We start from the raw sequence: 26007 nt of genomic DNA on the forward strand, positions 1-26007 counted from the left end.
TTAAGGCCATCTGCATGGGGAATGCAGGTGTAGAGGGACTGGACGTCCATGGTAAAGATGAGGTGTTGGGGACCGGGGAATTGGAAGTTCTGGCGGAGGTGGAGGGCGTGGGTGGTGTCACGGACATAGGTAGGGAGTTCCTGGACCAAGGGGGAGAAAATGGAGTCTAGATAGTTGGAGATCAGTTCGGTGGGGCAGGAGCAGGCGGAGACAATGGGTCGACCAGGGCATTCAGGTTTGTGGATTTTGGGAAGGAGATAGAAGCAGGCAGTGCGAGGTTGGGGAACGATGAGGTTGGAGGCCGTGGGTGGGAGGTCACCTGAGGTGATGAGGTTGTGGATGGTTTGTGAGATGATGGTTTGGTGCTCAGGGGTGGGGTCATGATCAAGGGGGCGGTAGGAGGTGGTGTCGGAGAGTTGGCGTCCGGCCTCGGCGATGTAGAGGTCAGTGCGCCATACTACAACTGCACCTCCCTTGTCCGCGGGTTTTATGGTGAAGTTCCTTGCTCCAGTATTCTAAACCCCACCTAAACAAGGCAGGCATTCCTTTTGCCACCTTCACTACTCTGCCTTTCTGTGCTGACACCTTCAGGGGTCTATGGATTTATACACCAAGGTCCCTTTGTTCCTCAGTACTCCCTAGGAAGCTACCAGTCATTGTTAATTTCCTTTCCTTGTTAGGCCTCTCAAAATGCGCTTGCTGTGCTCAATTTAGCAGGGAATCAATATAAACGCCACCCATTTTTCTGTCATCTGCAAACTTACTAATTATACCTTCAACATTCATATCCAAATCATTAATGTAAATAAAAAAACAGCAAGGGTCCTAGCACTGATCCCTGTGGTACACTGCTGGTCTCAGGCTTCCAATTACAAAAACAACCCTCCACCACCACTGTTTGCCCCCCGTTTGCAAGTCAGTTTTGGATCCTATTTACTAACTTGCCTTGGATCCCATGGGCTTTTACCTTTTGGACCAGCCTTCCATGTGGGACCTTGTCCAAGGCCTTACTGAAGTCCATGTAAATCACATTAACTGCACAACCCTCATCAATATATTTAGTCACCTTTTCAACCAATCAATTAAATTATTTAGACAGGATCTCCCTTTGACAAATCTACGCTGGCTATCCCTGATCAATACCAACCTTTCCAAGGAAGGTTCTGAGGAAGGGTCACCAGACCTGAAACATTAACTCTGTTTTTTTCCTTCACAGATGGTGCCAGACCTGCTGAGCTTTTCCAGCAACTTTGTTTTTGTTCCTGATCTACAGCATTCACAGTTCTTCGGTTTTTATTTAGTATTTAACTCACTGCCACATCTCTTCCAGGCATGTCCACCTTGAAGAAGTTCTGCTCCTCTCTCAGACGGGATTTCAGTTCCAATCTTTCTTCTTGCCCACCAACATTAATTTCACTGTCACTCTTGGTGTTTGACCAGGTATTTGCTAAAACTCGTTTCCTCAGCCATATCACATTCCTCAGTGACTGCCTCCGGCTCAGACAGTTCCGAGGAAGGGTCATCAGACCCGAAACGTTAACACTTTTTTTTCTTTCACAGATGCTGCCAGACCTGCTGAGCTTTTCCAGCAACTTCGCTTTTGTTCCTACCTTTCCAAGTATTGATTTAATCTGGTTGTTTAGGATTGTTTTTTCAATACTTTCCCTACCACTTGTGTCAGATGAACTGGTCTGTCCCTACCGCCCTTCTTGAACCCAAATTTAACTGCTGGTGTTCTAGACCTGGTATTGGCTCCTGTTTAGCATATGGCTCCCTGGTAATGACCTCCTACCACCTCTTCCATCAGGCAGAAGATACACACACGATCAAGCTCAGGAACAGCTGCTTTCTGACTGCTATCAGACTGTTGAATGGACTCGAGCCTCAAATAATGTAACCTGCAATGAACCTGTACATTTTGATCTGTACATCTTTTGCTTGCTGTGATATGCCTGTACTGCTCATAAACAAAGCTTTCCACTATATTTCAGTACACATGTCAATAAATCAATTTAAGGAATAAAACACCATGTTAAAGGCAGTTATTCTGGGTGAAGAGGTCAACTAAGTACACCTCTGGCTCAGATGGGTGAACAATTTGCATGGTAAAATTTGGAGGTCATATATGTATGTGAAATGGCAGCTGTAAATGCAGTTATTCCTCCACAGTATCAATGTAAGGGAAACTGGGAGATTAATGTATTCATAAAATTCTAATTAAAATAATTGTCATCTACAGCATTGTCCATTACACTGTAATTCTTGACTCGTTGAAAAACAGCATTTGATCAAGAAAAACTGCATCCAAAGTTTAGGTAAAATAATCTTTCCTGACATTCTTCCAACAGCTATTTCTTTCAATTAAGTAGGTTCCAAATGACTGTTAGTGCTTCAGCTTCTGTAAACTTAGGCCAAGCTCCTAAACAGCTACTTCTGAGAAAACAGATGTTAAATATCCTCAAATAACTCTGAAGAATTTAACCAAATGTAGGTATATGTGGTTTATACTGGATCGTTCACCTTGAATTGAATGAGGATCAACTGATCATTCTTGTTAAAGTATTTTTATTTACAGCACTTTTTACAGTTAAATGGAAACAGTTTTGCGTCTATGCCACAGAGAATTGGTGTTGTGCTAAAATGCCACATAATCTTACTTGATCCTAGAAATGACAGCCAGGTCATTTCTTCCTTCCAAGCCAAATTTTAGAGCAAAACAGCATAGGAACTTTTATTAAAAGCATAATCAACTAAAAGACTACTACTGTACATTATGTTAAGCCAGCCCAATGGAGTTTTAGAGCATTATGTGTGCCTGTTTCTCATTAACGCTATAAAGTTTTATAGTATTAGTCTGGCAGAGAGATATGTATTTGCCCTTGTTTTGCTGCTAATTTTGGACATATTTCTTTTGGGTGGATTATTACTTTAGCATCATAGCTGTGTTGTTGGACTAGTAATCTAGAAAGCTGGACTGGTGATCCAGAGATATGAGTTCAAATTCAATCTCAACAGCTGGGAAATTGCAACTGTGATAATTAAATACATCTGAAAAATTTTTAAAAGCCCATCTCCATAATAGTGAGGTCAAATAACCAGTTTGGTTCACAAGTATTGTTTTGAGAAACAAATTTGCGGTCCTTGCATGGTCTGGGTTATGTATGACTCCAGACCTGTATCAGTGTGATTGACTTTTAAGTGCCCTCTGAAATAGCTTAGCAAGCTTTTATTGTATCAAACTTTAACAACAACGAAAAGATGAATCCGCTAGACATCGACCTAAACAGCGGTTGTTAAAATTCAGATGGCTGTATGCATTGAAAAATAGAACATTGAAACCTAGTCTTCATGCTTTTATTTAGAGGCACACGTTACATCTGTGGCACACTCGAGTAAAAATCATACTTTAAGGCAGTTTCTATACATTAAAAAGATTTTCATTTTTAAAAAGACCTGATTGGATGTATTATCACATCCTGAGGTGGGAACTTGAACCTGGAGGGGTAAGGATACCATGATTGTGTCACAAGGCCTGCTTGCTCCTAAGGACACTACCATTGTGCCAGACGATCATGCAGTTGGGACCCCAGTTAATGCTCTCCACTAGACACAAGAAAGTTACCAAGTGCCATCAACCTTTGAAAACTGCCCTCAATGTATACAGACTTAGATTAGGTATTGGCCATGGCAGGAAAAACACACCAGAATTTTGTAGTACCCTGATATACATTCACCAGAGAGGAGTTGCAGGTATCCTCAAATTTGACTCTGGAACCCCCTGAGTTCACATGGCGTCAGCTCAAATATCCTGCCCATTGCCACAATGACTGCTTCATAGATGATAACATCTTTATAGAACAAAGAACAAAGAAAATTACAATACAAGAACAGGCCCTTTGGCCCTCCAAGCCTGCACCGACATGCTGCCCATCACAATAGTACCCGTTCATGTTGAACATAACCTGGAAGATGAACTCGGGAAAGGAAATGCAAGGAATGTATTCTTGTTGAGGGTTTCAGTGCCAGGCTGAACCTTAGTCAAAGGTGAGAAAGTCATCATTGGGTAAAATCTATGTGATCTCATCCTCCTCTGGATCTACCTGGAACAAATGCAACCACCTATGGCTGTTTTGCTCGAGCTCCACATTGGAGTCAGATATGGAGATCAAATCTTGTCTTCATATAGAGGACATCCTCCATCATATTCTTCCAATATACTTTGCTTCAAGTTTGACCACTTCTAAATGCAAATTTCTACCATGGTTCTTCATGTGACTGAACAGGCTGATGACCTGCAGATCTTTAGACACATGAGATAGTGGGATCTGGAATGCAGAATTTGTTTCCTTTCTTTTCCTTGCCTCCACTCCACCTCATCATTAAGGCATTTGGACTCAAAGCAAGATGCATCTTGATGGACAAGTTGCCATTTTGAATGATTGGTCAAAAGCTCCTCCTGATTATTGATGACAATGCTGCCATGCTTCATAGAGAGCTTCAGAGTATCTTTGTAAGGTTTCTTAATTTTCAAATGGATAGCATTCAAGAGAAAACTAAGAAAACAGAGCCAGTCAGGGATAACAAGGTGTAGAGTTGGATGAACACAGCAGGCCAAGATGCATCAGAGGAGCAGAAAAGCTGACGTTTCGGGTCTGGACCTTTCTTCAGAAATGGGGGAGGGGAAGGGGATTCTGAAATAAATAGAGAGAGAGGGGGAGGTGGATGGAAGATGGATAAAGGAGCAGATAGGCAGAGAGGAGACAGACAGGTCAAAGAGGCAGGGATGGAGCCAGTAAAGGTGAGTGTAGGTGGGGAGTTAGGGTGGGGGTAGGTCAGTCCAGGGAAGACAGATAGGTCAAGGAAGCGGGATGAGGCTGGTAGGTGGGAGGTGGCGGTGGGGCTTGAAGTGGGAGGAGTGGATAGGTGGGAGAAAGGACGGTCAGGTTAGGGAGGCGGGGATGAGCTGGGCTGGTTTTGGGGTAGTGGGAATTGCTGATGCTGGAGAATCTGAGATAGCAAGGTGTAGACCTGGAGGAACACAGCAGGCCAAGCAACATCAGAGGAGCAGGAAAGCTGACATTTTGGGTCTGGACCCTTCTTCAGAAATGGGGGAGGTGAAGGGGATTCTGAAATAAATAGAGAGAGAGGGGGAGGTGGATGAAAGATGGATAAAGGAGCAGATAGGTTGAGAGGAGACAGACAGGTCAAAGAGGTGGGGATGGGGCCAGTAAAGGTAAGTGTAGGTGGGGAGTTAGGGTGGGGGTAGGTCAGTCCAAGGATGATGCTTTTTGGTCATTCCAGACATGGTGTTCAGTCTGTCATAGATGAGTTTGTAGTTTTGCTTGAATGTTTATATTACTGATTTCTTGACGGACACAATCATTTGTTCAACAGTCTTCCTCACACTGATTCTAGAGGATGAGGCGAGGCGTTGCTGGTGGAATTTCTGGGATGCTGTTTTGTGTCATTGTTACACAGTTCAGGTCTGACTGTAGTATAGGAATGTGATAACAACTGCTCTGCACATTCAAACGTTTGTGGACTTGTGGAGGTCTTTGTTGTCAAAAACTAGCTGCTATAATTTACAATTATGCTGTGGGAACAGTAGAGGTATTTTTCTTTTGCCCATAATAGGGAAAATCCTGACTCTGACTGGCCTGAATTGCCCACATCCTATAGCTGGAGATAAACTCCCAGAGATGTGCTATTTACAATTTACCTGATACTGGCTATTCAACTCAAAGATCAGCTGCGCTATGGTGTGAATATTAAACACGACTTGAATAGAAATTCGTCAATCTCGGTCACCTCCATGCCAAAATTAAACTGCCAATCACAGGCATACATGAAATACAGTCCACAAGCTGAATGCAATTTTGTTGCTCACTCTGCACTAGATTTGTAAGCCACACTCAATCACTTTTAACTCTGCATTCAAAAGACTCAGCTATTCTTGAATGCTACCAAAACAAGATAGATTTCAACCCAAAAGAGATCCGTAAAGTACTTTACCACCACACGCCCCCCCGTCCCCTCCCCGCCAATAAATACTGAAGGAGACCTTCTGGAACTCGGAGTGCACTTCCCGAACCTTGACAGCTACCTCTCTCAACTCCCTCACCACCTGATCGCCCCTGCCCCAAAAGATACATTTTCACCATTGTCAATCCAAATATCATGAGTGTGATATAACACACCCCACCTATCTGGATGAGTGCAACTCCAGTAATACAACAAGCTGAACACCTTCCAGGGCAGTGTTACGTGCTTTGATTTTCATCCCATTCTCCAAGTTGAACACTCACTTTCTCCTCCACTGTTGTATTATAGCTATAGCCTGTACCACCACAACATTTACTGCAGTGATCTGCTAAGAGTCCTTTAACAGCAACTGCTAAACATGCAATTTCTTTTGTCCAGAAGTTTGAGGGTAATAAGTGTATGTGGACACTATCATCTGTAAGTTCCCCTTCAACGTAGGTTTCATTTTTTCTTTAAAACCTATCAATGTCATTTCAGCATTGCTAGAGCGAAATCCTGGTACTCTCTAACAGCTTTGTGTGAGTACTGACATCACTTACCTCAAAGGTTCAAGAAGCCAACTCACTATATTCTCAAACAGCCAAAGCTGGGCATTAAACGTTAGTAATACCCATATCTCAGGAATGAATGGAAAACAAATCCTTGATTTCTCAAACTTTAGTAAATAGATATCTAAGTAGTTCTGAACAGATTTTAAATCATTTGGGAAAATGAAAGCAAGTATTATGCAAAACCTAACTTTTTCTTTGACTTGCACTTCAAATGAATTTTTGTTTGCTCAGAAACACATGGAAGCATCTATCATTTTAGCAAAGCACAAATGTGGATACCATGCCTTTTCTTAAAATCATAAACCTTGCTTTATAACTTGACAGACCTTACTTAATAGCTATGAGGGATATGACAAGAATGGTGATATTAAATTTCTCTAGACTAACAGTAACTTTTTCCATACTGATGTCAAAAATGTTGAACATCTGGAACCTGCCGCGTGAGTGCATGGCTCACTCACTGCAGGAACATTTTTATCAATTTTTAGTTATTCTCTTGTTAGCTACTAAAATTTTTCCATACGGTGCTTCATATCAAATAAAGACTAGAACAGTTGCATTTTTTGGTGTTTTTTTTAAAGAAGGGACGTTAAACATTGGGAAGTTACCATTAAAATCTTTTTTTTTAATGTTAGTAACACATGGGGATTGGTCCCGTGGGTTTTTTGTCTTTAAGTGCACCATGGAATGCACAGTAAAAATTGTTTCAGTACCTGAAATAAAAACCACTTGACAGTTTTATTTTGAAACCATTTTTACGCCTTTATTGCACATAATAATTCAGATGCTGATTGAAGGCAGTAATGCCACAAGGTTCATGTTTCCAAATTGAGAACAAATTTTGTTATTTGTTGTGGGTATTCATTGTAATGTATTTTTTCAATCTGGAAATTGAAGTTGTTTATTTAGTTCTGTGTAATAATTGCACAGAAAGATTGCCATTATTGTTGTTGAGCCAGTCATACAGCACGGAAACAGACCCTTCGGTTCAACCAGTCCAAGCAGAGTCCTGTGGAGGCTTGAGAGAACTGAGAACCTTCTAATTTCTCCTCACGAGAATTCCCCCTCAATGGCTTCACTTGAAATCTAGAACTTGGCGTATGAAGCGTTATGGCAGAACTTTGAGCCTAATGTATTCAGGATGCATATTTGACATTGTAACCAACATTAATCATAATTTTGGTGGTCAAAGTAAAAGTTAAAAGGTCAATTCAATTACCAAGTGTTTAGTGTCCCCAATGATTTTGTTCAGTAAATACTGCTTGTTAAACTATATAAATTAACTAAATTGCCGCTCACTGCTGAGTTCTCAAATATCCATTGAAAAATTTGCTGCAATTTTCTTCATAGTCTGTGAGATGTGATATTACCTCCAGCAGGGTATTTTATGTTATGGTTATATTCTCCCCTGTATCATAGGAAGCTAAACGTGAATATTTTAGTATTGAAGAATCCAATAGACACTTATTACATATAGACATGACATCCTTCAGTCACATCAGTATCTGTATCATCAAACTATTAGATTGCAACCGACGAGCATGCTTCAAGTAAATGGAGGTAAGATGGTGTCTGATACCTTTACGCCCTCAGGTCACAGGCCATGATTCAGTAATGATATAATGAGCATGTTTTTTTAAAGTACACTGACCTATTGAGTGAGAAATATAATGCAACAGTTTGTCTAATAAGGCGAGGAAAATAAAATGCTGCCTGCCTTCCTACTTCCTTGTAGCAAGTGAATTAAACTGGAAAACACTGACTTATTCTCTGCTTAATAATGTACAAACTGTTGCTTGTGTTCACACATCATGACTTGGCTCTTGTGGGATACTGTACTGTTGAGCAGATATTTCAGTGGAATCATGTCCATTAAGAAATGCTGCTTCCAGTTCAGAGAGGAGGAGGAAATTGGCATAGAAAATTGTTGATGGTTTACCACAACGGAGTCTGATCACAATAAAAACTGAGGTTTTTGAATATCATAAACATATGCTCTTGAAGAAAATATATAATAATGGTGTGCTATTTGTCTTTTTATTATTTTGCAGTGAATTTTAGCATTGTTCTGAATGTCAAGTAATTTATTAATTTAATAAGCTTTAAATGAACTAAGGTTTACTCTCAAATTGGTCATTTATTATCATTATTTGTGATTTTAAATGACTACATATATTTAAACAGTACCAATAGCCTGCATTTCTTTGGTTTGTTGGCATGTGAAGAGTTTCAGAAAATATAAATATCATTATACAGTTAGTTGCTAAACTTTCCAGTTGAGGGCAATGTTTGCTGCTTCAAGATTCTACTGTATAAATTGTTGTGTTGTACTAGAAAGAGCTCTAAATCGCAACCTGAAACAAGCCTGCAGTTTGCTTTGAATAATAAAGGGAAGTAGTGGACGTTTAACTGCACTGTTTATTGTGGATTGTGCCGTATCAATAACATGAATAAATATTTGCCTGTTAAGTCATTATGTAAATTTTCAATTAAAAAGTAATATTAGTGGACTATGCATGTAATTTGTGACAAAAATATATTTTCCCAATAGTTGTGTTTGGAGGCTGTTGTTGTGCATTCCCTGACTTTCAAGCTGATCTGTGGTAGACAAACTGTGAGCAATGTTCTTCATGTTGTACAAGAGTACACCTTCTGACATTTCTATGTCAGAAATAAAGTTTTTCAACCAGAGGAATGCTGTTTCTGCATCAATGACTAGATTCAGTTAATAAATGAAAATGTTGGTTTGGAAGGACTTAACAGTCTGCTTGCTAAAGTTTTATAACTTTGGCATGGCAGAGTACCTTACTGCTTACAAAATCTTGTCTCAACAACTTGTCCCATGGTTTTGTAATGCATTATGGATTCTTGAGAGAAGACGTTGAATAAAATGACAGAGTTGCTAATATATTCTAACCTGGGATTAAGTATCAACAAACGTGGAACCTTTCAGTCGGGTAATATTTTATAGCTCAAAAACATTTGCAGCAGTTTTTTCCCTTCACATCAGAGCCAATTTTCCACAATGCAGCAGTGATGAGAATCACTGTACTGGCTGTGAGGAGGCTGCCATTTGAGAGAGCTTGACCGGCAACAGTAAGGATAGGATATTAAATTGCATATTTCTACTGACAATTAACATACTGCAGTCGAAACAGCAAGTTGTGCGATTGCCACATTGCACATGGAGGAAAAATCCTTTCAGCTACAGATTTGTACAATTGAGCAAGTTAATATCCATCCTACTGCTGCTGCAGGAGTATTTCCTTGACTGCAATCATTATTCACAGTAGAAACAATGATCCAAATGTTGCCCTGGAATATTTGAAAAGAAAGCTCTTCAGTTAACCCCATTTTTTGATACTTAGTTGTAATGTGTATTGGAATGTTCATGTTACAGCGTGAAACTGCTGTTGTAGACCCTTCTAATGGTGTTGCAATGAAGATATGATTTTCCTCCCCAACCCACCAAGGATTCTGAAAGTGTGTTGACTCTTCAATAGTAGATATAGCTGCGTTGTTCCACACTATAGCCATGATTTATCAATGCATAGGAAATAACCAGTTAGAATAAAATAGTTCTCTATCCCCCAGATCTGCAGCCAGTAATTGGCTAATTACCAGGTGTTTTAGGTACAATCTTGCAGATTTTTTGGTTTGGAGGTTCTGCACAAGGCAAAAGGTTGTTTAGGGACCTGTGTTTCAGCACAAATCACATGATGTGATGAGTCTCTGACTTGCACATAATTATTTCTAAGACTGACTCACACTCTTTCAGCACTCTAATTGATCTGGCTAGGGAACTTCATCCACTCTGTATAACCAGGGTCTATTTCTGCAAGCGATTTTATATTCCTGTCATAGTACAGTTGTTGATGCCTGCAAAATCCTGAATGCCTTCCTCTGTCAAAATCTAAGGTGTAGGAGTGTTACCACTAAGGACGTGAGGTCTTGCAGGTGCTGCCTGTGAGGTTCTTTATTCAACTTGTAGGTACACCTTCATTCAACATGTTGTACCAACGTTAGAGCTAGAAACACTGTTACGCTGGACTTGCTGCGTTTTGTGAATAGTTGTTTGCCAGTCTTGGCATTCTCAATCATGCTCTTAGGACATAAGTACAATTAAATGACATTAAATCTCTTGATCCCCCAACTCTTCGACAGCCACTGCAAATTTTGAAGATGCAGTTTGTGGACCATTACATTACTAGGATATTTGTTATCAGAAGACTCTCAAACATCTCTTGACTTTCTCTCAAAACAATATGTGGTAACTGAAGTAAGGCTGGCTATCTTGATCAACGTTACTGCAAAAGAGGATCGTTCACCCAGGTAACTTGTAAAGATTGTTCTCAACTTTGAACCAAGACCTAGCCATAATCTTGTCCTGAAGTAATGGTTTTCTGGCTTGGAGAACACTGATGGATGAGTAACAGCTGGTAACTTATCGCTTAAGGTCTCTTGATTTCCTGGCTGAATAGAAGTTGCTGAAGATTCTATTGATATAAACTTCTATGCCAATATATTTTGAAAGAGTTACTAACGTTAATTTCTCATGTGATACAACAGGTACACAAAGTTACTATCCTTGGAATATCTGTGTCCCTAAAGCAGTTCATTCATCTCAAAAGTCAAATAGGTTGGAGGCAGTTATATTTCTCTAACTTGATCACAGCTTAGCTATACTTTCATTTGTTGTCACAAGATTAAGTTCATATCATGGTCCTCTCCAACTGGTAGAGTTTGACAAGCATCCTCTGGTCAGTGTATCTACAAGACTCATCTTTACTTGAATATTTTGCCAACTGTTTTTGATTTGGAGTATCATCTGCATTCTTTGTAGTATGGGGTATTGTACAGTTCTTTGAGAGACTGGTTCTAGGTCATGGTAATCTATTCAACAGTCATCGTGTTCCAGTATTAAACACAAGCCTCAAATTTATCAGAGGTGAACATCATCTATAGTGGCTCTATCTCCACCTCTGCATCTCCCATTGCTGCTGTAAATGTCCTTGATGCATACACATCATTAATGCAGTTAGGCCAGATTGAGGTTGAGTGCAGTGATGAGTGATTTCAGTGTTTTCCTTGGCTGGGGAGTCCAGAACCAGGGGGTGGCTGGGGTTGGTGGGGTGGGGGGCGAGTAGAATCAATTTAAAAGTAAGGATGCCATTTAGGTCTGGAATAGATGAAAAATCTTTTTACTCTGGATGATGCATCTTTGGAATTCTCTGCCAAAGAGCTGTGTGGAAGCTGAATCTGAGAGTATATTTAACTGGTTAGCTTGGATGGCTGGTTTGTGATGAAGAGTGATGATAACAGTGTTAGTTCAGTTCAGCATTGGCTGAGGTTACCATGAAGGACTCTCCTTTTCAACCTTTCCCTTCACCTGAGGCGTGGTGATCTCAGGTTCAACCATCACCAATCATTTCTCTTTAATGAGAGAACAACCCAATGGCCTGGTAAGACTATCGGGACTTTACCTTTTAAAGCTGAAATCGATTAAATTTTTAACTGTCAATGTTGTAAAGGGTAATGGGGATAATGTGGGTAAAAGGCATTGAAGAGATACTAAGAATTGTGGATGCTGGTGTCAGAGATAACATGGTGTGGAGCTGGAGGAACACAGCAGACCAGGCAGCAGCGGAGGAGCAGGAGAGTTTGGCCAGGCAGCAGCAGAGGAGCAGTAGAGTTCTATCCTGCGCCTCTGATGCTGCCTGGCCTGCTGTGTTCCTCCAGCTCCACTGTGTTATCTATAAAAGGAATTAAAGTGTTCGATATCCTATGATGATAATAAATGTTGGAGCAGACTCAACAAGTTAAATGTCTTATTCTTGTTACTGTGTGTCCCAAGGACTTGTTAGGCTCATGATCACAACTTTAAGTCATTGCACAGCTTATACTTGCAATTCTCCCACAGAACCAGTCCATACACTTTTATGTTAAATCTCTGAGTGACTTGTTTCTGACAGATGTGGGAGAAAATAACTCAAATATGTATCAATCCTTGCAGCATCAGTGGGTGTCAGTACTGAAGTTGCTTGCAATCCACAATGATCTCTGCACTCCATCCAGCATACTCTTTCAATAATGTTTGTCCACGAGAAGATGTGATGTCATAATCAAGGCTTGCATGTCTCAAAATCCAGCCTAATGATACAGGCAGGCTTTTCTACCCAGCAGAGGCTGTGTCTTTGCACTATGAACAACTTTCTGGTCCAGTCCAGATTACACTTGCAACCACCACATTGAACTTGGATTTGTATTTGTCCTCTAATAAAGAGACGTGTTCTGCCATTAGATATAATCATGCATATAAGTAGTTCCACCTTTAGAAGTTTGAAGTCTCTCATTGCATTTTTTGTGCAAGAAATCCAGGTTTGTGTTACATGTGCAGCTATGTCTATTTGAAATCTTGAATACTTGCCAGTCTCCAGCTTAATTGCATACTGAGTCATTAAAACTGACCTCATTGATGATTTCTTTATGTCTTTGCATCTGTTGCTCCGTTTGTGTGCAGCCAGTTCTCTTTTTATGGCATTTTCTGTAACGTGCTTTGTTTGTTCTCACTTTTTTTTGATACTGGGCAAAGTTATTTTCCCATGTCTCTTCCCAGTGTTACAGTATGGAGGAGCCTTTGGGGATTCTTTAGCATTGAGCTGCAACTTGCCTCTATCTTGACGTGCAGTTTCCTTAGTTTCAAATATCACACTCACTTTCTATCCATTCAACTCCCTGGTGACTTTGAGTCTGTGCTTGAGTGTATGAAAATCTGTGCTTTTGGCTCACATGGTAAATCCCATCCGTATTCGACAATATTATGTTAACAACTTGAAGCAGTTTCTTGAATACCCTTGACTCTTGAGTATTTTTCCGGATGGTATAAAGTTGAGCCTGCACCCTTTGGTGTGTTTTCATCCTGTTGTCTGTTACTGATTTTGCATTTCTTGATCGGATGGGCCAGTGGACCAAAGAGTGGTAGAAGGAGTTTAATTTAGGTAAATGTGAGATGTCTTCTTATGGTAAGGCAAACCAGGGCAGGACTTGTACAGTTAGTGGTAGGGCCTTTGGGAAGTGTTGCCAAAAAAAGAGACCTGGGGGTGTATGTGCGTGGTTCCTTGAAAGTGGAGTCGTAGGTAGACAGCATGGTGAAGGAGGTATTTGGCACAGTTGCCTTTATTGGTCAGACATTGAATATAGGAGTTGGGGCATCATGTTGCGCCTCTACAGGTGATTGGTGTGGCTACTTTTAGAGTACTGCATGCAATTCTGGTCACCCTTATAAGAAGGATGTTAAATGTGAGAGGGTGCCAAAAAGATTTACAAGGATGTTGCTGGGACTGGACGGTTTGAGCTATAGGGAGAGACTAAATAGACTGGGGCTTTTTCCCTGGAGCGTTAGAGGCTGAGAGGCAAATTTTTCTCGCAGAGGGTGGTGCATGTATGGAATGAGCTGCCAGAGGAAGTGGTGGAGGCAGGTACAGTTAGAACATTTAAGAGGCATCTGGATGGGTGCATGAATAGAAAGGGTTTACAGGAATATGGGACTAGGTCAGATTGGGATGCCTGGTCATTTTTGGATGAGTTAGACCAGAGAGTCTCTTTCCATACTGTATGACTCTGTCACCAAAACCCTCTGTATACCTTTTGAATTTAAGCTTTGTAAGGCTGGTGATCCTGAAAAAAGCTTTGCCAGCACATTGTCTGTCTTGTCTCTGTCATCATCCATGGCTCAGTTGACTGCATGGAGTGGACTTTATATGCTTCACACTTTGAGAAGTGTTGACTTCCACTTCTGATGAAGCTCCATCTCAAATGAGTAGCTCTTTTTGATTTGTGTCAATAACTTTTACTTCTCCGCAAAATTCACACTGAATTTCAAGAGCCTGATGTTGTGACAGGGCACCTATAAATTATGTTGCGCGTACACTTTTGTTCTCATGTAACTTCAACAACTGTGCCAACCATAAAAACAGTCATTATCGTATTAAATGGAGAAGCACAATCAAATGACCAAATCACCTACACCTCCTGTTTTCTATGATTGTTATCTTCTTATATTCCTCAGTGTATTGCTTTCCTTTATAATGTTCCTGTGATACACCTTGTGATGTTTCATTTTGTTAAAGAAGTTGTACAAATATATGTTGAGGTTTGAGTCACATGATGAATTCCACAATAATTATTTAGACACTATTTCACAATCATTGTAAGTTTCTGGACTTGAGAACATTTTTGACATCTTTTTACGTCAGTAGACATTGTACTGAAGAGTACTCTGACATATATCTGAACTCAAGAAAGTGGGTGTAGTGATTGTAATGAGGTCAGCCAGGTGGATGTAGTAGAATGAGTTCCCTGATTGGGGCTGTTAATCTGTCCCAGTCAGGGAGCTCTGGCCGACAGATCAGAAGGTTCGAGTCCTATCTGACTTGAATGCAATTGGCAACTTGTACACATAAGTATTGCCCTTATTCAGCTTTGCTTGTTAATGGTTCACTGGCCACATGGGTGTTTTTGTGGTGGTGTAAAGTATGGAATAAAGTCTTTGCACAAGGGTTTTATAAAAAAAAAAGGAGTGTTAGACATCCTGTTCACTCTGAGAGCTGCCTCTGAGGGAGCTGGATCAGTGTTGAGGACTGTCCAGGTGTAAATAAAGGGTGACTTGGCGATGGGGTACCAGCCTCTGTGGAGCTATTTCAGTGGGGTTATACTGCCACCTGCAAATTTACCTTTGTACTGAGATGCTCAGTCATCCATTGATTTTTTTTTTTACTCATGCTTTGTGTTTTATAAAGTTAGGTCACGCTGATCTGCTGCAGAGCACTACTGTGCTGCTAAATAACAGCTGCTGTTACTGTCTATGCCCTTTGTAGACATGACTTTTCTCCTCTTCATAAGTATTGGGCGTGAATTTTGTAAGTTAAAACTTGAGAATACAAGTAGTGCTAATACAGAATTTAGTGAAATAGTGATGAGAGTGTTGACTGAAGTAAACTAATATTCTACTTGTTGTTCTGTCACAAGGATGAATCTTTGTTACGTATTTGAAGCAGTTTTGCTCCAGTTCTAGGAGTTGGGATGATTTAAGACTTTGCAATGTCTGAGTATGTTGCTGGAAATATTTGTTTTTATCGCCTATCTCCATATCTGGCATTGAACTGCTAATGACATTGATGCTGCTTGAGATTGCTGAATTGTGTGGTTGGCAGCATGTTTGTTTGGTTAGATGCAGGTGTGCTGATTGTGAAAAGTGTCACTTGTACAGCCACTGCAAAGTAACATAAAATGGCTTGCTTAACCTGTGGTTAAAATATTTGAGATGCTTTATCTGTGCAGTATATATTGTGGTCAAGAGAGCATTTCCCAGGTCCAAAGTGAGTTTTTGACTTATTTGCATGAAACACAGTGACCAATGATTTAATCAGATCTGAAACAAAAACAGAAATTACGGCAGAATCTCAGCAGGTCTGGCAGAATCTGTGGGGAGAAAGCAGAGTTAAAGTTTAGAGTCCATTGACTCTTCTTCAGAACAGATCTGATCAGAATAGCCAGTATCCCGCAGGATAGCTTTGCATCTATTTCTCCATCAAACTTGCAAGGCAAGCAAATGTACATGATTGCCAGGTAATGGGGCTGTGAAAAACTGGTGCCAAAATGGAAGATTGTCACTATAGCTAAGTTTGTGGATGACACAAAAATATGAAAAAAGACAAGCCACAAAGAGTCTGTGGAGGATTATAGACAGATTACGTGAGTGGGCAAAAGCTTGGCGGATAGAACATTATGTGGAAAAATGTGAGGTTATGCACTTTGGCTGGAAGAAGAGTGGAGGTGAATACTATTTAAATGGAGAAACTCTGCTGAAAGCTACAGAACAGAGAGAATTCGAAGTTGAAAAAAGAAAAAATTTAAAATGATTGAACACTAGCCATTGAGCTTCAGGTTTCAAAGGTGTCTTTAGCTCATGGTGTCAAAGCACATGTGTATTTGTTGGAACTGTGCTACTCCACTCCAATGTACTTTGCTAAAGGATCTACTGTGAATCAGGGAGAGGCAGTTCCTGCTGCTGGTCGCAAAATTCAGGCCCCTATAGTTTTATTTTCACTTTCATAGTGACCAGCATTGAAATGGTTTTTGATAGGGCGATGGGAACCAGTGCAAGGTGTCAGAGGAAGAGGAATCAAGGACAAGAACAAAAGACAGACAAGGGAATTTAAAAAAGTGGCAGGGAGAGAAATCACAGGCCAGAATTAAAGAGGGCCACAGTGAAATATCATGGGTATGGGACAAGTAATGTTAAAGATACAAGTTTTAAGGCTCTGTATGTTAATATGTGGAGCATTCGCAGTAAATGATTTAATTGTGCAAATGGATGAAAACAGGGGTATTCAGAGTTTAGGAAGGACAGACAAAAAAAAAAGGTGAAGGAGTTGCTGGTTAAAGAGAAAATTAATGCAATAATGAGGAAGGATATTGGGTCTCGTGGTGTGGAATCTGTATGGGTATAGCTGAGGAACACCCAAGGGTTTAAAAAAAATTTGTGGGGTTGTATGTAGACACTCAAACTGTAGGGGTAATATCATTAAATTGAAAATTAGATGCGCATGGAATAAGGGAACGTCTGTAATTATGGGTGACTTTAATTTGCAGATAGATTGTGCAAATCAAATTAGTAATAATATTGTAGAGGAGAAATTCCTGAAGTGTAGATGGGATGGTTTCCTGGACCACTATGCTGAGCAGTCAACTGGAGAACAGGCTATCCTAGCCTGGGTATTGTATAATGAGAAAGGAATTAATGTCAGTCTAATTGTGCAAGGCTCCTTGAGAAGACAGGCACAAAGAAAATTGGGAATTACAGACCAGTCAGCCTGATGTTAGTAGAGGGGAAAATGCTAGACTTCATTCTAAAATATTAAATAGCTGAGCACTTGGAAAACAGTGACAAGATTGGACAGAGTCAGCATGGATTTATGAAAAGAAAATCATGTTTGACAAATCTAGTGGAATTCTTCAAGAATGTAACTATTAGAGTTGATTAGCATGACCCAGTGGATGTGGTTTATTTGGACTTTCACAAGGCTTTCAACAACGTCCTACATAAGAGATTAGCGTGTAAGATTGAAGTGCATGGGGTTGGGGGTAGTGTATTGACACGGAGAGCAGGTTGGCAGATAGGAAACAAAAAATGACAATAAATGGGTCTTTTTCTGAATGGCGGTCAGTGACTAGTGGGTTTCTGCACTGACCAGTGCCAGCACTCTCTCTATTAAAAATGTATATTAATGATTTAAATGAAGGCACTAAATGTGATGTTTCCACGTTTCCACGACACAAAGCTGGGTGAAGGATGTGCTGTGAGAAGAATGCAGAGATGCTTCAGTGTGATTCGAACAAGCTGAGCGAGTGGGCAAAAGCATTGCAGATGGGTATAGTGTGGATAAATTGAGATTATCTACTTTGGTAGCAAAAACAAGAAGGCTGAAAAGCTTTTCATTGAGAGAGGGGAACGTGCAATGAGACATGGGCGTTCTCATAGATCAGTCACTGAAGGTAAGTATGCAGGACCAGCAGGTGGTAAAGCAAGTAAATAGTATATTAACCTTCATAATGAGAGGATTTGAGTGCAGGAGTAGCGATGTGAGACCACACCAGAATACTGTGTGCAGTTTTGGCCTCCTTATCTGAGAAAGGGTGTTCTATCTGTCGAGGGAGTGCAGAAAAAGTTTAGTACACTGATTTCTGGGACTGTGGGAGTGACGTAGGTGAAGAGATTGAATCAGTTCTGTACTGGGCAGTATCTAGGCCCCAGGCAGAACCAAAGAACATACACCCTTTGTCGTTTGCTGCAACCCAACACAGAGGCTTCATTCTGAAGCTGTGCACAGTGCAAAACAGTAAAAACAAATCTGCAAGTCTAAACGGATCAAAGGATATGCGGGAAAATTGGGAACAGGCTATTGATTTGGACAATGAGCCATGATTGTAATGAATGGCAGAGCAGACTCGATGTGCTGAATGGCCTATTTCTGCTTTTATTTTCTCTAGTTCCATGTCATGGAGCACCAAAGGTTAATTAGTCCTTTTTTTTTGTCCAGATGAATTAATCATTTTATCACACAGATATAAATCAACTTCTTGAAAATTTTTACTTTGGACTAATTTAAATGTATTTGTTTTCCTTCCCTTAGTGTTAGTTTCTGTCTCTCCTTTCTTGCTGCATCTTGCAGAAGGCTTGGCTATGACTGAAAATTCACTTTGTGAGAACATTGAGGCTGATGTTGAACAATCCATACCATTCTATGGTTGTACACTTTCCAAGCTATAATCTGCTGTTAGTTGCAAAAGTTTTAAATATAACTGGAGAAATGTAGCCCCTTCTCATTCTTAGGCAGTATAGAACTTGTTGGCTGCATACTCTGTCTGTAGCTGTGATGGAGTCCACAGATTACATTGTCAAAACAAGTCCCTGTCAGCAGCTATTAGAAAGTTTTGTTATTTATTGAATGCTGTTGCTGTGGTCTACTTGGGTGTTGTGCCTAACATTAAACATACAACATTTTTATCTCCAAGACAACTGTTCGTGGTCTGGACAGTGGTATTAAATTAATTTATTCTGTCATCTGTTTCTTCACTAGTAAGTCAAAATATGAACTCTACTTGACAGTGTTAAAGATTTTTGATAGAACAATTACACCAATGATATGTTTTTATTAAATTGGGTAACACATCCATTAATTTGAAAAAAAATCTTTTTTTCCCACCACAGCATTTTGTAAAGCTGTGCCAGTTCAGAAAATGAGGAATTTGACTTTAAATTTAAATTTCAACTCTTTGCAATATATTTCCGGCAAACTTAAACAGAATTTATAAACTGAGGGAATATCTCTGGCCATTTACCCTGTTTAACTGTTAGGAATGCTCCTCTTGGTGAACTAAATTTTGCTTTCTTTTAGGATAGAATTTGATAAGTACCCAAATATTTCAGAAATAAATGTGATTTAACCAATCTGAGAGATAAATAAATAATTAAACGTATGAGCAGCATTCACAAAGATTGATTATAAACTGAAGTTCTAATCTGGGAAAGATCGTAAAGACATTTCCCTTAAGATTGTGACATTAAGCATCACCGTTGCCAAATTTTTCAGTAAAATCTACATTCCCACTCCATTTCAGGATTTGCCCACGTTAAATTAAACTTAGTCTAGTTTTTAACATGCATAATGAGTCTGAGCATTAAAATGATGATTAAAAAATTGTACGAGTGTGATGAGCATGAGATAAGAGGCACCAGAATAAGAGATTTGTGAAAAGAAATAATATTTGGAGAAGCCTGTTGTAAATTACTTGTTGTATATTGCTTACATTTTTATTTTGCCAGCATTTTGGGGCTGTCTATAATTTACATTGGAGGGAAGTTTCAAAAGTTTCATGCCCACAAAGAAATATTGTGATGTGCTTTGGGTCACAGTTTTATTTTTGTAATGTTCCCTCATCCATTTTATAGAGTCATAAAAGCATCATAATTCAAGCAGTGTCCCTAGTCTCCGTTGCATGCTTTGTGGTGTAGTTTTTTTTCCATCACTTTGTTTTATTCATTTTTTTAAGAGTTTATAGCTTTTATAATAGTGTACTGACTTCTTTTCAAAATAAAGCCTGATATTTTTCCCCATAGTTTTGTACCACTCCAACAGTTGCTTTAACTTAGTTTTTTATTTTCAACCTTCTCAGGATTACCTAATGCTAGCAATATATTTGATAAGCAATTATCTGTCATAGCATAGCAAAAGTTTAAGGACATTTTCAGTCAAATGGCTTTGTTGACTCGGAATATTTATGTATATAGAATGGTTCTTGTAACTATTGATTCTAACCAGGTTAAAAGGAGCCAAAGTACATTCTTTATGTATTAACAATACACTTCTCATATTATGAATCAACAAGAATTCATGGTACAATTGAAAGTGAATCTAGAGCATTTCTTAAGTCTGATGCTGCTTTGTGTTCTTCTATAGTACAGATACGAAAACAAAACATCTTGTGTGCATATAAGACAGGGGAGGTGATGGCGTAGTGGTATTATTGCTGAATTGTTATACCAGAGACCCAGATAATGTTCTGGGGTTAAAATTGAATCAGAGATAGTAGGAACTGCAGATGCTGGAGAATCCGAGACAGCAAGGTGCAGGGCTGGATGAACACAGCAGGCCAAGCAGCAACATAGGAGCAGAGAGGCTGACGTTTCGGGCCTAGACCCTTGTTCTGGGGTTCTGGATTTGAATCCCGCCAAGGCAGATGGTGGCATTTGAATTCAATAAAAATCTGGAGTCTAATGCTGACCATGAGTCCATTGTCAGTTACCAGGAAAAACTCATCTGGTTCACTAATGTTCTTTTGGGAAGGCAAGTGCCATCCTTACCTAGCTGGCCTACATGTAACTCTAACAGCAAAGTGGTTGGCTCTTAACTGCCCTTTGAGCAATTAGCCAGCAATGTCCTCATCCCATGAATTAATTAAAAAAAAAAAGTCATGATTTGGCTTAATTTTTTTTTCTCTTGCTGATATTAACCAGTCTGTTCACCTTGGTATTACATTTGAATCTGAACTTCTGACGACCTGCTCCTGCCATCTCTATGACTGCCTAATTCCACCTCCATGACATTGCTGAAATTCACCCAATCTCAGCTCATTTGCTAAAATCCTTAGCCATGCCTTTGTTGCCCCTAGAGTCAGCTGTTTCAACCTACTTTTGGCAGGTCTCTACATTCTATTCTTCATAAACCTGAAATCATTCAGAACCCTCCTGCTCATTTCTTAATTTGTAGCATGTGCTCCTCCCCTGTCATATCTATGGTTGTTGACCTATGGTGGTGTCTGGTCAAGCAATATCCTGATTGTAAAATTCTCATCATTCCTTTCAAATTCTTCCACAGATCTCTTCCACACCCCACAGCCTTCTGAGGTACCTATGTTCTTTTAATTTTTTTTTCTGTTCATTCATGGGATGAGGGCGTCGCTGACCAGGCAGCATTTATTGCCCATCCTTAATTGCCCAGAGGGCAGTCCAGAGTCAGCCACATTGCTGTGGATCTGGAATCACATGTAGGCCAGACCAGGTAAGGATGGCAGTTTCCTTCCTGAAAAAATATTAGTGAACCAGATGGATTTTTCTGATAATCGACAATGGGTTCACGGTCATCATTAGATTCTTAATTCCAGGTACTTTATTGAATTCAAATTCTATCATCTGCCATGGCAGGATTCACACCTGGGTCCTCAAAGCGTTATCTGGGTCTCTGGATTAACAGTCCAGCGATAATACCACTAGGCCATTGCCTGCCCCATTATGGCTTCTTGTGCCTTCACAATTTTAATTGTTTCCACCATTGGTGTTATGCGTTGAGTTGCCTAGGCTGTAAGCTCTTGAATACCCTTCCTATACCTCTGCCTCTCTAACTCGCTTTTCCACCTTTTAATATGCTTCTTAAAACCAACTCCTTGAACAGGTCAGAATAACCTCTTGGGTCATTCATCTAATATGATCTCATGAAGCTTGGTGTCAGTTGAGTTTGGTTTCATACTGCTCCTGTGAAGTGCTTTGGGATGTTTCATTGCATTTAAGGTGCTATGCTGCAGTGTTCCAATGAAACTAAATGCAAGCTGGAGGGACACTACCTCATTTTCTGCGTAGACTTTTGCCAATTTTCAGGAGTCAACATTCAGTTCAACAACTTGATTTTGATTACACCACCCTCTTGCATAGATTATTTGCATGGATTTGCTCTCAGCAGAGCTGACCTAGTCTCTGATACTAACACTTACCATTAACAGTTACTTTTCATCTATATTACTCCTCTACAACCATTAACACCACCTTTCCCCTTTGCTCTGGACACCATTTCTATCTGTTCCACTTGCTCCTCTGGCCCCTTTCAGAGCAACGTATAAACAAAAAAAATTCTAGTTTTCTTCAGTTCCAAAGAAGTTAAATTTACTCAGACCATTAATTCAGTTTCCCTTTCCATAGATGCTGCCAAACCTGTCGTGTTTCGCCAACACTATTTATTTCAGATCTCCAGCATCGGCCGTTCGTTACTTTTATTTTATGCTACATAAATACGTTGTTGCTGTTTTATAAAAAAAAACTGCAAAATTACAGCATCTGGAAAAAATTTAGTTTATTCCTGTGCATTGTTAGCATATTTTCTAACTTGATTTGGCCATTGCTTGACACCTGGGACATGGCACCACTGTGGGAACTGGTTTCATTTCAATGTTCAAATTTGAGGACAGCCGTCCTTAAAACATAAGTCTTGGTCCAGGCTTTTGGTCACCTGTCCTTATTCTCCTCCTGTGAATTGCTGTCAGTTTTTGTCTGATTATGCTCCTGTCAAGCGCCGTGGAATGTCTTACAATATGTAGAGTCTCTTGTGCAGCTTGTTGTTTGCTCGCTATGGGAATGTTCAGCTTCAATAAATCAATGGAGTTTGATCTCACAAAACCTATAAGTTCTGGGTGGTTGCTCCCTGCACACGCATTGTTTGCAAAAATGGTTTAAAATAAAATAAACGTTTCTCTAAACTTGTGTTCCTTTCAAGAATAAGTGTCCTTTTGTTACTTAAGTAATTGAAATACTGTGAAGAGATGAAGATGGTGACCTGGTGTTGCCACAGAGCCAGTGTACTTTTTCTTTGAATCTGCTTCAATGATGGCTATGATTTTCAAATAAGAATGATAATTATGTGCCCTCAAGTTATTGAAATTCATTTCTGTCTTTTTCTTCAGCAATTCAATATTATATGCTGAACAAGCGGGAAATAAAGTTGATAGTTTAGTTTTACTTTTTAAAATTAGGATGTGTAGAATCTAGCGTTTCTATTTAATCACTGTTTAGGCTTAATTTATATTCTACAATTTATTTTCCTGATTTTGAAAATTTGTGGATAAGATGCCAATCCTGTAAATTGTATTAATGTCCATTCAGTTTCTTCTCAACACCATTAATGTGGGGATCTCTTTGCATTGTTACATTTAGACTGACTGTGTTCACTATTGTCTTCATGCCTGCATACTTAAACTATGCTTCAGCATTTAGAGTATTTTTTTTTTGTGAATAGTTTATGATAAAACAATTTTGTTAACCATAATCAAACTATTCCAATGTGGGATAATGGTTTATGTTATTAAATAATGGTTTGCTGGAGGCCATCATAATCTGCCTGTTTTTATAGACTCTGGCTGGGTGAAAGCAGTAAATTGCTGTTTTAGGCTATGTAATCCTCTTGGGAAAGCAAACATATGCTGCAACTTGACTTTAAATAATGCCAGGCTACCGCCCTAAAGGGGGCCTGAACTTTCACTGTTGCTGCATTACTTTTGACTCATATTGATAGCGGGTGCCTGACGGATGATTGTGCTTTATGCTGTGGTGGAACAGAGTGCTACTGTCTGTCTCTTGGAGACTGATGGGGAAACGTGCCATTTGAGACAGCCCCTTTTGTAACCTTGAGCATCTCCAGAGATTAAGTTCTACTTCATAGCCTGTGGCTTTCCTCAATTTAAAAATGAAACACTCCATACAGGCAGTTGAGAAACAAGTATCATTTAAGTAGATGATTTCTGTTGCATTACTCTTATTGTATTTCATATTTATTCACAGGTCTGTATGAATTGTTGGCTTCCTTGCCAACCCAGCTGCAGTCACATGTGAACAGCCAGGAAGATCTGACCTTCCTACGGGATATGTTTGGTGAAAAAAGCCTTCATTCACTAGTGAAGGTAACCGCAGTGTAAACTAACCAAGAAAGCATATGGAAAAATGTTTCGAAATATAAACTGGTCAACTAACCACCATGTTATCGCTAGTTCAAAAACAAAAAGCTTTTTATTCTGAGCTTTATTATGAATATTGCTTGAGTGGAAGTTGTATAAAAGGGTACTTCCCAAATTGCATAGATGGTTAGTTTTGATGAGGTGATAATCTGTTACATTGCATTAAATTAGCTAAAGTATTGTATTGCTGAAGTTGGATTTAGTTTATTAAAAACAATGCAAACTGTGAATCGTTGAACAAAGTACTGAGGAAATTGCCCTGTGCTTCTGGATGTAGTGGATTAGTGGATGATCTGTGACCAAGGCCCCCTCCATTCCATTTGTGAAGCATCTCCTAATTACTTAATACTTCCCACCTCTAAAAATATGCTTGACTTCCTCCAAACACCTCCCCGGAGCAATGTGGCTAAAGAAGGGAACTCAGCCAGCTGAGTTGGAGTTCCTTGCTGCTTGAAATGTTTGTCGATTCTCTAACACATTGTTGACTGTAGTGCTTTATATGAGAGGAGAAAATTTCCAATGTTGATCCTTAGACAGTAATTCTGAGTAATGCTCATGATTTGTGAATGCGCCCAAAAATCCAATAATAATGAGAGCTCCCTATTTATATCCTTTATGTTGTGCACTTCTTTGCCCATAGCACCCCAATTATTTATTCTATATTTTTAATTGAATATTGAATGTTTGAACTAATTGCATCAATAAACTGTTCGAACAATTTGGTAGAGAGTAAAAAAAAGTAAGATTCCTTCAGCCTTCTTGGCATATTATAAATGAATTCCAACATAGAATCAGATTCAATAATTTTAATTATATCAAAGCAATTTCTTATTTTAAATAGAAGTGTTTAATCAATTGACAAAGTAAAAGGTTTCTACTAAATCCTAATACCCAGTAACAATGTGATTCTTAATGGATTTGTGATTTTGATTTGATTTATTACTGTTGTGTATTGAGGCAGATTAAAAAGTGTTATTTTATGTGCTGTACAGGCAGATCGTACTATACAAGTGCATCAGGGTAACAGAACAGAGTGGAGGATACAGCGTTACAGCTGCTGAGAAGGTGCAGAAAGAGATCAACATTAACATTTAAGGCGTCCATTCAAAAGTGTGATAATGGCAGGAAGAAGTTGTTTTTCAATCTATTTGTATGTTTACACAAACTTTTATATCTTCTGCGAGTATGCAGGGTGGGAGGGGTCTCAGATTATGTCAGTTGCTTTTCTGATGCAGTGGCAAGCATAGATGAAGTCAATAGATAGGAGGCTGGTTTGTGTGATGGACTGGGCTGTGATCACAACTCTCTTTAGTTTCTTGCAGTCTTGGGAAGAGAAGTTGCCATACTAAACTTTGATACATCCAGATAGAATGCTTTCTGTTGTGCATCTGTAAGAATTGGTAAGAGTCATTGTGGACATGCTGAATTTCCTTAGCCTTCTGAGGAAGTAAAGGGGTTGTTGTGCTTTTTTGAACAGTGTCAATGTGGGTGAACCAGGACGGATTGTTGGTGATTATCACTCCCTGGAACTTGACACTCTCAATGATTGTTGCAGGCAGGGGCATGTCAGTTTCCT

At 39.5% G+C, this 26007-nt stretch overlaps 1 protein-coding gene across 1 annotated transcript in view; it reads left to right on the forward strand.

The window, feature by feature from the left end:
- Nucleotides 1–26007, forward strand: part of mpp7a (MAGUK p55 scaffold protein 7a) — a 396892-nt gene that overhangs the window by 179931 nt on the left and 190954 nt on the right. Inside the window, exon 3 of the mRNA XM_048606808.1 lies at nucleotides 24259–24377. Within this exon, the coding sequence (XP_048462765.1) occupies nucleotides 24259–24377 (119 nt within the window). The remainder of the gene's footprint in view (nucleotides 1–24258; nucleotides 24378–26007) is intronic.

This window comes from Rhincodon typus, chromosome 2, assembly GCF_021869965.1.
Source record: "Rhincodon typus isolate 14 chromosome 2, sRhiTyp1.1, whole genome shotgun sequence".
Lineage (NCBI taxonomy): Eukaryota > Metazoa > Chordata > Chondrichthyes > Orectolobiformes > Rhincodontidae > Rhincodon > Rhincodon typus.